This window comes from Heptranchias perlo, unplaced genomic scaffold, assembly GCF_035084215.1.
Source record: "Heptranchias perlo isolate sHepPer1 unplaced genomic scaffold, sHepPer1.hap1 HAP1_SCAFFOLD_654, whole genome shotgun sequence".
NCBI classification, from domain to species: domain Eukaryota; kingdom Metazoa; phylum Chordata; class Chondrichthyes; order Hexanchiformes; family Hexanchidae; genus Heptranchias; species Heptranchias perlo.
The window spans coordinates 53,924-68,140 of record NW_027139682.1 but is presented as its reverse complement, the minus strand read 5'-3'; the positions used below and the strand labels follow the sequence as shown (position 1 = coordinate 68,140).

At 42.7% G+C, this 14,217-nt stretch overlaps 1 protein-coding gene across 1 annotated transcript in view; it reads right to left on the bottom strand.

Annotated features, from left to right (window-relative positions):
• Positions 1-867: 867 nt before the first annotated feature.
• neil1 (nei-like DNA glycosylase 1) overlaps positions 868-14,217 on the bottom strand; it is a 40,452-nt gene continuing 27,102 nt past the window's right edge. The window contains exons 9-10 of the mRNA XM_067981114.1: positions 9,629-9,842; positions 868-1,307 (exon numbers count right to left, since the gene is read on the bottom strand). Coding sequence (XP_067837215.1) covers positions 1,261-1,307; positions 9,629-9,842 — 261 coding nt within the window. The 3' untranslated portion in view covers positions 868-1,260. The remainder of the gene's footprint in view (positions 1,308-9,628; positions 9,843-14,217) is intronic.

Genomic DNA, 14,217 nt, shown 5'->3' with positions numbered 1-14,217 from the left:
CCTGGTTCCATATCCCTTAATACACTTACCTAACAAAAATCTATCAATTTTCAATTGACCCCTAGCCTCAACAGCTTTCTGGGGAGAGAGTTCAAGATTTCCACTACTCTTTGTGTGAAGAAGTGCTTCCTGACATCACCTCTGAATGGCCTAATTTTGAAGTTATATCCCCTTGTTTTGGACTCTCCCACCAAAGGAAATTGTTTCTCTGTATCTACCCTATCAAATCCTTTAATCATCTTAAACCTTTCAATTCGATCACCCATAATCTTCTATACTCAAGGGAATACAAGCCTAGTCTATGTAACCTATCCTCATAATTGAACCCTTTTAGTCCCAATATCATTTTGGTGTATCTGCGCTGCACCCTCTCCCAAGACCAATATATCCTTCCTGAGGTGCGGTGCCCGGAACTTAATGCAGTACTCCAGATCAGGTCTAATCAGATCTTCCACCCCTTAGCACCATATCCCTCAATACCCTTACCTAACAAAAATCTATCGATCTCAAGTCTTGAAAGCTCCAATTGTCCCCCAGCATCCACAGCATTTTGAGGCAGATAATTCCAGATTTCGACTACCCTTTGGGTGAAAAAGTGGCGATGGGTCTTCTCTTTGAACCACTGCAGTCCTCACATAAACAGATCCTCTCCAACACTCTTGGATCTTTCACCTCAGTTATGATTGTAGCTAAGCTAAGAGGCCAGTTGCCAAGAAAACAGACTTTTATTTTACCCCAGTTACACTTCGACCTGCTTTGAAACCAGTGGCTCACCCCAGGGTACGAATGATTCCCCTAAAGGGTAGCTACAAACCTTTTGCTTATCCCGACTGAGCAGATCTTTGACCAGTCAGCCCATTCACATTAGAAAGAGGACAATTTCTTTCATTAAAATGTTGATTAGATTTTATTTCAGTGAAAAAACTTAAGCCTACGTTTAAAAAATAGAAATGTACCTTTTTTAAAAAAAAAAGCATTTCTGTTACTTGAAGAAGCTCAGCTAATTCTGTGGATTTCAAGAATGCAGTGACAGAATGTCACAGAAACAGAAAGCTCCAGGCATTGTAATCAAGTGGGGATCCAGCCCAGCAGCCACACTGAGTCTCAGCAGTCCCTCAGCTGTTTGCCAATACCCTCCAAACACATCGCCCATCTTTATCCAATCCTTCCTTGCTTGCTTGCAGCATAATAAAGCCACTTTAATTAAGAGTATCTCTCAGGTTTCTTCTCAAATGTTAAAGTGGCATGTAATGCCTCTTTTTATTTGGTCCTGGATTTCCTGGATCGTTTGTTCGGGGTTTCAGATTCTGCGGAGACAGAGAGGGAAAAATAAAATCAGAAGCAACATATCATCAGTAAAGTAATGGGAGCTTCAAACTGTACCCTAGGGAGGCAGAGTATTTACCAGGGGAAAAGGGTGGCCTGGGCTTTGCAGATATTTGCAGCACAGGAGCCAGGACTTATCCTCTCACAGCCATTTGTCTTTGTCAGGTAGGCAGAAGAATTATTGGGTGAAATCTACATTTCGTTTGGCTGCACTCCATTTTAAGGAACAAGTGTCAGCCATGGCTCAGTGGTAACACTCGCCTGAGTCAGAAAGTCGTGGACTCAAGTCCCAATCCAGAGACTTGAGCACAAAATCTAGGCCGACACTCCAGTGCAGTACTGAGGGAGTGAAACCTGGTCTGGCACCTGCGTTTAGTGTCTGGAACATTTTGAAACCTTGTAACCATCAAATCTTCTATTCTTTGTGTCACAGCGGAAGGCCCCATTTGTTCCATGAAGGCTGAAGGCAATGACTGTTTCCCCAGGTGTCGTCTTTCGGATGAGACGTTAAACCAAGGCCCCGTCAGCCCTCTCAGATGAATAGCGCAGCATTCCCTACTTGTCAACGTTTTAAAATCCTGCTAAAAGATGCAGGTGTAGTTAATGAGTATACGAGGCTAATGGAAGAGATTTATGAGAACTGTGAAATCTATAAGAAGTATAGATGGACGCTCCCATGTCTTATTGTAAATGTTCTGTTAGCATGTGACTTTAATGAGGTAGTTGCCAAAGATCTAAGGTATGGGGCAAAGACAAATGTTTTCATCTTACATTTTATTGACCTGGCTATGAGATTTAGTATTTCTACACTAATATATAGTAAGGAGAGGGTGGTTATTCATGAGAGTGTAGGTCAGTTGACATAAAAGTCACATTTCTGCAGGGCTATACTTTTCAGAGAGAAGTGTTTCTGAAACTGCTGAAAGAGGCAGCAGATGCGGAAGGAAAACTATGGAAACTAAATAAATGTGTCTTATGGCCTGAATGATGCTTCTGGGGTATGGTATTTTTCGGTGAGATCTGTTTTGCTGAAATTAGGTTGTGACCATCTAAAAGCAGTGCCCCGCAACGTTTTATTGGTACCATAACAGAAAACTTTCAGGCATTTTCATGATGCGTGTTGACGATTTCTTATGGGGGGTACTATGGAACTTGAGAAATTCGTCATTAATAAGATTAGAGTAGAATTTAAAATTGGGAGTCAGGCCTGTGGGGATTTTAAATATATTGGTTTAGATATTAAGCAGAGTGGGTCTGATATAATTTTAAATCAACAGTCCTATTTAGAGAGTTACTCCGATCCCGGTTAATCGTACTAGGTATCAAAGAAAGGTGATGTTATATCTAAAGAGACAGAGCAATTACGAAGCTTGGTCAGTTGAACTGATTGTACACTCAGACTAGACCAGATGCTGGTTTTGATGTGTTGGAGTTAAGTACTTCAATAAAACACCATAGCAGAGAATGTTTTAAGGGTGAATAAAACATTACAGAAATTAAATATAGATAAATGTGTACTTAAGTTCCCATCCTTAGGTGACCCAAAGAAAATGAAGCTAGTTATCTTTAGCGATGCTTCACATGCTAATTTTCCTGATGGGTATTCTGGTGCAGCTGGTTTCATAGTGTTTCTTATGGGTGAGAATGGGAAATGTTGTGCTTTAGCTTGGGAAACTAAGAAACTATAAAGGGGTGTTAAAAGTACTCTGCCTGCTGAAACACTGGCTCTTGTCAATGCAGTAGATATGGGATTCTATTTGGCAAATACCTTGAGTGACATCCTGTACAACGGGAGCACTGAAGATTGTCTACATAACATTCAATGGGTATCCTATCGTTCATTGTGGGATAATGTTGACTCTATGAATCTGTCATCTTTTCTCTCTCACATTTTTAGAGAGAAAAGATGACAGATTGACCTTGCTGGCTTGAAATAAATACTGGAGAGAAAAGAAATCTCTAAAATTAAATGGGTGGATTCATACAATCAACTGTCGGATTTTTAAAAATATATTCATTCATGGGATGTGGGCGTCGCTGGCAAGGCCAGCATTTATTGCCCATCCCTAATTGCCCTTGAGAAGGTGGTGGTGAGCCGCCTTCTTGAACCGCTGCAGTCCGTGTGGTGACGGTTCTCCCACAGTGCTGTTAGGAAGGGAGTTCCAGGATTTTGACCCAGCGACGATGAAGGAACGGTGATATATTTCCAAGTCGGGATGGTGTGTGACTTGGAGGGAAACGTGCAGGTGGTGTTGTTCCCATGTGCCTGCTGCCCTTGTCCTTCTAGGTGGTAGAGGTCGTGGGTTTGGGAGGTGCTGTCGAAGAAGCCTTGGCAAGGGGCAAGCCATACTAGATTTAGTAATGAGTAATGAACCAGATTTAGTTAACGGCTTAACTGTATGCGAGCATCTATCCAATAGCGATCATAACATGATCGAGTTCAATGCAGTGTTTGAAAGGGAAAAAAAATGAATCAGCTGCTAAGATTCTAAACTTGGGTAAGGCCGACTTCAACGGGATGAGACAGAGACTGTCCACAGTAAACTGGGCAAATCTGTTAATGGGTAAAACGACTGATGATCAGTGGGAAACATTTAACGTGATACAGAATCGGTTTATTCCCCTTAGGGGCAAGAACTCTACTTGCCAAAAAAAACAGCCATGGACAACCAAAGAGGTAAAGGACAGTATAAGACATAAGGAAAGGGCATGCAAAAAGGCAAAAAAATGGCACGGATCCTGGCAAATGGGAAAGATACAAAGGTCACAAAACAGAAAGTAAGAGCTACAAAAAGAGAGTATGAAAAGAAACTTGCAAGGGATATCAAAACCAATACGAAGAACTTTTATAGTTACATTAGGAAAAAGAGGGTGGTCAGGAGCAGTGTTGGCCCCGTAAAAACTGAAAGTGGGGATATTGTCATTGACAATGGGGAAATGGCGGACATGTTGAACAATTACTTTGCGTCAATATTTACAGTAGAAAAAGAGGATAGCATGCCGGAAATCCCAAGAAAACTAATATTGAATCGGGGACAGGGACTCGATAAAATTAACTTAAGTAAAGCAACAGTAATGAAGAAAATAATAGCACTAAAGAGTGACCAGATGGTTTCAAAGGAAGTAGGTGAGCACATTGCAGATGCCCCAGCTATAATCTTTCAAAGTTCTCTAGATTCAGGAACTGTCCCTCTAGATTGGAAAATTGCACATGTCACTCTGCTTTTTAAGAAAGGAGAGAGAGGGAAACCAGGGAATTATAGACCAGTTAGCCTAACATCTGTTGTGGGGAAAATGCTGGCGTCTATAATTAAGGATAGGGTGACTGAACACCTCGAGAATTTTCAGTTAATCAGAGAGAGCCAGCATGGATTTGTGAAAGGTTGGTCGTGCCTGACAAACCTGATTGAATTTTTTGAAGAGGTGACTAAAGTAGTGGTCAGGGGAATGTCAATGGATGTTATTTATATGGACTTCCAGAAGGCATTTGATAAGGTCCCACATAAGAGACTGTTAGCTAAGATAGAAGCCTATGGAATCGAGGGAAAAGTACGGACTTGGTTCGGAAGTTGGCTGAGCGAAAGGCGACAGAGAGTAGGGATAATGGGAAGGTACTCACATTGGCAGGATGTGACTAGTGGAGTCCCGCAGGGATCTGTCTTGGGGCCTCAATTATTCACAATATTTATTAACGACTTAGATGAAGGCATAGAAAGTCTCATATTTAAGTTTGCCGATGACACAAAGATTGGTGGCATTGTAAGCAGTGTAGATGAAAACATAAAATTACAAAGGGATATTGATAGATTAGGTGAATGGGCAAAACTGTGGCAAATGGAATTCAATGTAGACAAATGTGAGGTCATCCACTTTGGATCAAAAAAGGATAGAACAGGGTACTTTCTAAATGGTAAAATGTTAAAAACAGTGGATGTCCAAAGGGACTTAGGGGTACAGGTACATAGATCATTGAAGTGTCATGAACAGGTGCAGAAAATAAATCAATAAGGCTAATGGAATGCTGGCCTTTATATCCAGAGGACTAGAGTACAAGGGGGCAGAAGTTATGCTGCAGCTACACAAAACCCTGGTTAGACCGCACCTGCAGTACTGTGAGCAGTTCTGGGCACTGCACCTTCGGAAGGACATATTGGCCTTGGAGGGAGTGCAGCGTAGGTTTACTAGAATGATACCCGGACTTCAAGGGTTAAGTTATGAGGAGGGATTACACAAATTGGGGTTGTATTCTCTAGAGTTTAGAAGGTTAAGGGGTGATCTGATTGAAGTTTATAAGATATTAAGGGGAACAGATAGGGTGGATAGAGAGAAACTATTTCCGCTGGTTGGGGATTCTAGGAGTAGGGGGCACAGTCTAAAAATTAGAGCCAGACCTTTCAGGAGCGAGATTAGAAAACATTTCTACACACAAAGGGTGGTAGAAGTTTGGAACTCTCTTCCGCAAATGGCTAAAATTAAATCTGAGATAGATAGCTTTTTGGCAACCAAAGGTATTAAGGGATATGGGCCAAAGGCAGGTATATGGAGTTAGATCACAGATCAGCCATGATCTTATCAAATGGTGGAGCAGGCACGAGGGGCTGAATGGCCTACTCCTGTTCCTATGTTCCTATGAGCTGCTGCAGTGCATCCTGTGGATGGTACACACTGCAGCCACAGTGCGCCAGTGGTGAAGGGAGTGAATGTTTAGGGTGGTGGATGGGGTGCCAATCAAGCGGGCTGCTTTGTCCTGGTTGGCGTTGAGCTTCGAGTGTTGTTGGAGCTGCACTCATCCAGGCAAGTGGAGAGTATTCCATCACACTCCTGACTTGTGCCTTGTAGATGGTGGAAAGGCTTTGGGGAGTCAGAATGTGAGTCACTCGCCGCAGAATACCCAGCCTCTGACCTGCTCTTGTAGCCACAGTATTTATATGGCTGGTCCAGTTAAGTTTCTGGTCAATGGTGACCCCCAGGATGTTGATGGTGGGGGATTCGGCGATGGTAATGCCGTTGAATGTCAAGGGGAGGTGGTTGGACTCTCTCTTGTTGGAGATGGTCATTGCCTTGCACTTGTCTGGTGCGAATGTTACTTGCCACTTATCAGCTCAAGCCTGGATGCTGTCCAGGTCTTCCTGCATGCGAGCACAGACAGGTTCATTATCTGAGGGGTCCCGAATGGAACTGAACACTGTGAACATCAGCGAACATCCCCATTTTTGACCTTATGATGAAGCAGCTGAAGATGGTTGGGCCTAGGACACTGCCCTGAGGAACTGCTGCAGCAATGTCCTGGGGCTGAGATGATTGGCCTCCAACAACCACTATCATCTTCCTTTGTGCTAGTAATTGTCACACTTCCTTCAATGACAAATAACTTAAAAATAGTTTATTGGCTGTGAAGCACTTCTGGCACTATATAAATGTGCTTTTTAAACTCAAATCATAGAGCTACAGCTTTAATAGAGGCCTTTAACTACTGCCATGAATGCTGGGATAGTCCTGTTTCCATAAGATATTAATTTGTGAGTTGCTGGAGAGAACACTCACAAATCCTGCGATGGGAGATGAGAAGGGGAAAAGGATAGATTAAAGGCCTGTGGCTGTCATCTACAGCCCATGTAACGAATGCTGCTTACTGCTTTTAACCTGTGCCACAGATTGACACCTCAAGTCAATGGCTCACGGTTGGGAATCGCAGCCTTAAGCTCTGTGTTGACAGTCCTGGCAATGGCAGTCGGGTCATGGTATCGAGGTAGATCGCACAATGGATAAAACATAAAAGCTCAGTTACATGTTAAGCTAACAGCATCCTCTCCCCCCTCCCCCAGCTCAGACATGTGCCACCATTGCACTGTAAAAGTTAGAACATAAGAACATAAGAAATAGGAGCAGGAGTAGGCCAATTGGCCCCTCGAGCCTGCTCCACCATTCAATAAGATCATGGCTGATCTGATCCTAACCTCAAATCTAAATTCATGTCCAATTTCCTGCCCGCTCCCCGTAACCCCTAATTCCCTTTACTTCTAGGAAACTGTCTATTTCTGTTTTAAATTTATTTAATGATGTAGCTTCCACAGCAAATTCCACAGACCTACTACCCTCTGAGTGAAGAAGTTTCTCCTCATCTCAGTTTTGAAAGAGCAGCCCCTTATTCTAAGATTATGCCCCCTAGTTCTAGTTTCACCCATCCTTGGGAACATCCTTACCGCATCCACCCGATCAAGCCCCTTCACAATCTTATATGTTTCAATAAGATCGCCTCTCATTCTTCTGAACTCCAATGAGTAGAGTCCCAATCTACTCAACCTCTCCTCATATGTCCACCCCCTCATCCCCGGGATTAACCGAGTGAACCTTCTTTGTACTGCCTCGAGAGCAAGTATGTCTTTTCTTAAGTATGGAGACCAAAACCGTATGCAGTATTCCAGGTGCGGTCTCACCAATACCTTACATAACTGCAGCAATACCTCCCTGTTTTTATATTCTATCCCCCTAGCAATAAAAGCCAACATTCCGTTGGCCTTCTTGATCACCTGCTGCACCTGCATACTAACTTTTTGATTTTCTTGCACTGGGACCCCCAGATCCCTTTGTACTGCAGTACTTTCCAGTTGCTCGCCATTAAGGTAATAACTTGCTCTCCGATTTTTCCTGCCAAAGTGCATAACCTCACATTTTCCAATATTGTATTGCATCTGCCAAATCTCCGCCCACTCACCCAGCCTGTCTATATCCCTTTGTAGGTTTTTTATGTCCTCCTCACTCTCTACTTTCCCTCCCATCTTTGTATCATCTGCAAACTTTGATATGTTACACTCGGTCCCCTCCTCCAAATCGTTAATATAGATTGTAAAGAGTTGGGGACCCAGCACCGACCCCTGCGGAACACCACTGGCGACAGGTTGCCAGTCCGAGAATGTACCATTTATCCCAACTCTCTGCTTCCTGTTAGATAACCAATCCTCCACCCATGCCAGAATATTACCCCCAATCCAGTGATTCTTTATCTTGAGCAATAATCTTTTATGTGGCAACTTGTCGAATGCCTTCTGGAAGTCCAAATACACTACGTCCACTGGTTCCCCTTTATCCACCCTGTACGTTATATCCTCAAAGAACTCAAGCAAATTTGTCAGACATGACTTCCCCTTTGTAAAGCCATGCTGACTTTGTCCTATTAAATTATGTTTATCCAAATGTTCTTCTACTGTCTCCTTAATAATAGACTCCAAAATTTTACCCACCACAGATGTTAAGCTAAGTTGTTGTCTTTTGCACGACCCAATCTTCTCCTGGACCCACCTGAACAAAATTATCATGTTATTGCTGACTGGGCCAGAACAGAGGGCCTGCACTCAAGCTCACTGGGCACCATTAAGTTTTGTTGTCAGTGCACGGCTAATTCTTGGCTCCCAAAGCAAACAGAAGAGGGTTCATTTTAAGTGCCAGGGTAAGCAGTACGGGCTCTTTAAGATTTCACATCTGCACACTGGGCCACCAATCGCATCTAGTGGCCCAGTGTGTTCTGAAGCGTAGCCTCTGAAGATTCCTGCCGAGTTTGACTAAATAATTTTGATGTGACGATGCCCATGAAAGGGAAGAGGGTTGTAGCAGTAAGTCAGGCTGAAGTAAAATAGATTCAGTACCTGTCTGCTCCATTGCAGATTATTTAATCTAGTGACAATCTGCTCCGAAGTGATCTAGAACGAGACACTAAAGTCACTGCAGCAAGCACTAATAAGATTGATAATTGATAAAAAATTAAACATTTTGAAGGAAAAAAAACTATACGACGTCCATGTATTTTGGTACAAAACATTTTTAGCAGCAACCTGCCAGGCGACCAACCAGATTTCATCCCCGTCTCGAGTGTGTCGGAGAGGACCTTTCATCCCAGACTGGATTCAGCCTCTCTAATCTCAGATGAAAGGACAGAGCACTAACTCACCATGCTCCCTAGTCACCTAGTTCAATAAGGACTTTTGTCAGAACCACTTTAAATAATCAAAATGTTAAATGAAAGCTCACTTCAAACAAGCCTTGGTGCCGGAAGGAGAGACCTGCTCACAATGTACCAGCGTTATGGTACTGTTTGTATTCAAACTTTCTACATTTGAAAGATGAATTTCCATTTAGGCCGATTTGATTTTTTGATCTTTAAGTGAGCGTTAAGATTTAGCTCTCTCATGTTGGCCTGCTGAAGTTTTCACAGGGAACACAAGTTTCCGATCGAGTTACTGGCTGCTTCTGGTATAGTTCTGGCTTTGCAGCCTTTTGCCCTACTTTTAACTATTTGCTCCTTTACCTTTTGGAGCCTCTGGGAGAGGCGACTTTTTTCCTGACATTTTCTTTCTACTGCGGGTGGATTTCCTCCTCGGTTCCTCACCAGTTTGCAATGCTTCAGCAGTTTGCTTTGTAACCGCTTTGGAGCTCCGGGCCGTCTTCTGAGAAAGATCATTCGGGATTTGTGGAGTCTTTCGCTGATCCGATTTCCTTTTCCCTTTTTTGAATTTGGAATCCTAGTGACAAATGAAAATTGTACAATAAACAGTTGTGACCATATAAGGAGTAGCATGTTGGCAAGAAAGAACTTGTATTTACATAGTGCCTTTCAAGTGCTCAGGGCGTCCCAAAGCACTTTACTGCCAATGAAGCATTTTTGACGTATAGTCAGAATTGTAATGTAGGAAACTCAGCAGCCAATTTGCACACAGCAAGATCTCACAAACTGCAATGAGATAATGGCCAGATAATCTGTTTTGGTGACGTTGATTGAGGGATAAATGTTGGCCACGACACCGGGGAGAACTCCCCTGCTCTTCTTTGAAATAGTGCCATGGGATCTTTTACATCCACCTGACAGGGCATCAGTTTAACATCTCATTGAAAGACAGCATCTCCAACAGTGCAGCACTCCCTCGGTAATGCACTGCAGTGTCAGCCTGGATTATGTGCTCAAATCTCTGGAGTGGGACTTGAACCCACAACCTTCTGACTCAAGAGGAAAGAGTGCTACCAACAGAGCCAAGCTGAACTCCAGCAAGGTGTGTCACGGAGCACTGGCACATGGGGATTGGTGCCTAAAGTGGGCCCATCCTCTGAATTAACAAATTTTAGCCATGCCAGCGTGGGACGGCACGGTGCAGATGTCAGCTGGTTTCTCATAGGGAGGAAAAGAAACAGGAATAAAAGGCACCTTGGACTCCTGTCACACACTCAATGACTGGGTGGCACAGCATTAGCCTGGGTAGGGCATCAGACCAACATGCCATGGGCAGACACAAAAGAAAAATAGCAGTCTTAAAAAGAGCAGTCTTAGCCTTAGAAAAAAAAGTGGCCACATTTTTAAAATGGTAGCCCTATTACTACAAGCTTGACTCATGCCAGTTTGTATCGAGGTCTCTCTAGGAGGCCCTTTTACTCTCTGTCCTATTAAATGATCAAAAACATACTTTCAATTTTCCTCTGAATTTCCTCCTTCCTGTCACTCTCTGGTTTCCGTATTGTTTGCTTTTATGTTTGTTTAGTGAGTCACACACCATCCTGACTTAGACATATATCACCGTTCCTTCATCGTCGCTGGGTCAAAATCCTGAAACTTCCTTCCTAACAGCACTGTGGGAGAACCTTCACCACACGGACTGCAGCGGTTCAAGAAGAAAGATCACCACCACCTTCAAGGGCAATTAGGGATGGGCAATAAATGCCGGCCTTGCCAGTGGCGCCCACATCCCGAGAATGCATTTTTAAAAAAATGTTTAATAGGTTTAAGAACAGACACTCCACATCAAATTTTATCAGCACTAGGCAAACTAAGAGAAAAATAAACTTTCACATGCTACTGTTTTTTTTACATTTTTAAATTTATAAGCATGTAGGAGGGCTTTATTTTGATAATGACTCTGACTGCTATCTGAACAGTGTCTGAAAACCATTCGTACTGAATAGTTCGGTTACAGCAGTGTGAAAAATCTATCCATAGAGATAAACCAGAAACCTCAAGTACTAGGTGAAGTCACCCATCCAACACCCAGATCCACTCGGGGGTACACACAGAGGCTCCCTTAGACAAGACGTGTCAATATTAAGGAATAGAAACATATGAATCCTTCCTTTTCAAGGGCATTAACCCTTACATTCCATATCCAATTAGAGGGTGAGAAGGTTGGTTCTCAAACAAGCGTACTGAGCTTGAATAAAGGAGACTATGATGGTATGAGAGCGGAATTGATTAAAGTGGACTGGAAAAATAGATTAAAGGGTAAGACGGTACATGAGCAGTGGTGTTCATTTAAGGAGTTATTTTACAACTTCCAAAAAATATATATTCCACTGAGGAAAAAAGGATGTAAAAGAAATGACAGCCATCCGTGGCTAAGTAAAGAAATTAAGGATAGTATCCGACTAAAAACAAGGACATATAAGGTAGCCAAACTTAGTGGGAGGATAGAAGATTGGGAAGTCTTCAAAAGACAGCAAAAAGTAACTAAAGGATTGATTAAAAAAGGGAAGATAGATTATGAAAATAAATTAGCAAAAAATATAAAAACAGATAGCAAGAGTTTCTATAGTTATATAAAAAGAAAAAGGGTGGCTAAGGCAAACGTAGGTCCCTTAGAGGATGAGTCCGGGAAATTAATGATGGGAAACATGGAGATGGCAAAAATGCTGAACAAATATTTTGTTTCAGTCTTTACGGTAGAGGACACTAAGAATATCCCAACACTGGACAAACAGGGGGCTCTAGGGGGGAGGAGCTAAATACGATTAAAATCACTAAGGAATTGGTACTCAGTAAATTAATGGGACTCAAGGCGGATAAATCCCCTGGACCTGATGGCTTACATCCTAGGGTCTTGAGGGAAGTGGCAGTAGGGATTGTGGATGCTTTGGTAATAATTTTCCAAAATTCTCTGGACTCGGCAAAGGTCCCGGCAGATTGGAAAACTGCTAATGTTACACCCTTATTTAAAAAGGGTAGTAGGCAGAAGGCTGGAAATTATAGACCAGTTAGCCTAACATCTGTGGTGGGTAAAATTTTGGAGTCAATTATTAAGGAGACAGTAGCGGAACATTTGGATAAACATAATTTAATAGGACAAAGTCAGCATGGCTTTATGAAGGGGAAGTCATGTCTGACAAATTTGCTTGAGTTCTTTGAGGACATAACGTACAGGGTGGATAAAGGGGAACCAGTGGATGTAGTGTATTTAGACTTCCAGAAGGCATTCGACAAGGTGCCACATAAAAGATTATTGCTCAAGATAAAGAATCACTGGATTGGGGGTAATATTCTGGCATGGGTGGAGGATTGGTTATCTAACAGGAAGCAGAGAGTTGGGATAAATGGTACATTCTCGGACTGGCAACCTGTAGCCAGTGGTGTTCCGCAGGGGTCGGTGCTGGGTCCCCAACTCTTTACAATCTATATTAACGATTTGGAGGAGGGGACCGAGTGTAACATATCAAAGTTTGCAGATGATACAAAGATGGGAGGGAAAGTAGAGAGTGAGGAGGACATAAAAAACCTACAAGGGGGTATAGACAGGCTGGGTGAGTGGGCTGAGATTTGGCAGATGCAATACAATATTGGAAAATGTGAGGTTATGCACTTTAGCAGGAAAAATCAGAGAGCAAGTTATTATCTTAATGGCGAGAAACTGGAAAGTACTGCAGTACAAAGGGATCTGGGGGTCCTAGTGCAAGAAAATCAAAAAGTTAGTATGCAGGTGATCAAGAAGGCCAACGGAATGTTGGCTTTTATTGCTAGGGGGATAGAATATAAAAACAGGGAGGTATTGCTGCAGTTATATAAGGTATTGGTGAGACCGCACCTGGAATACTGCATACAGTTTTGGTCTCCATACTTAAGAAAAGACATACTTGCTCTCGAGGCAGTACAAAGAAGGTTCACTCGGTTAATCCCGGGGATGAGGGGGCGGACATATGAGGAGAGGTTGAGTAGATTGGGACTCTACTCATTGGAGTTCAGAAGAATGAGAGGCGATCTTATTGAAACATATAAGATTGTGAAGGGGCTTGATCGGGTGGATACGGTAAGGATGTTCCCAAGGATGGGTGAAACTAGAACTAGGGGGCATAATCTTAGAATAAGGGGCTGCTCTTTCAAAACTGAGATGAGGAGAAACTTCTTCACTCAGAGGGTAGTTGGTCTGTGGAATTTGCTGCCCCAGGAAGCTGTGGAAGCTACATCATTAAATAAATTTAAAACAGAAATAGACAGTTTCCTAGAAGTAAAGGGAATTAGGGGTTACGGGGAGCGGGCAGGAAATTGGACATGAATTTAAATTTGAGGTTAGGATCAGATCAGCCATGATCTTATTGAATGGCGGAGCAGGCTCGAGGGGCTGATTGGCCTACTCCTGCTCCTATTTCTGATGTTCTTATGTTCTTATGAAAACTAATAGGGTTCAGTGTAAGGAGCTCTGAATTCTTTTTTCACTTTCCCTTCAGATTCAAAAGTCAAAGTTTAGGTTCAGTGATGGTCACTACTGACAGCTATTTAAAAAAAAACCTCCCATTTATATAGCATCTTTCACAACCTCAGGACGTCACAAAGCGCTTTACAGTCAATTAATTACTTTTTGAAGTGTAGTCACTGTTGTAATGTAGGAAACACGGCAGCCAACTTGCACACAGCAAGGGTCGCACAGTCTGCAATTAGATCAGTGTTGTTTAGTGTTGCTGGTTGAGGGATAAATATTGGCCAGGTCACCGGGGAAAACTCCCCTGCTTTTCTTCAAATAGTGCCATACGATCTTTTATGTCCAACTGAGAGGACAGAGAGGCCCTCAATTTGATGTCTCATCCGAAAGACAGTACCTCCCATATTGCAGCACTTCCTCAGTACTGCACTGAAGTGCTAGCCTAGAT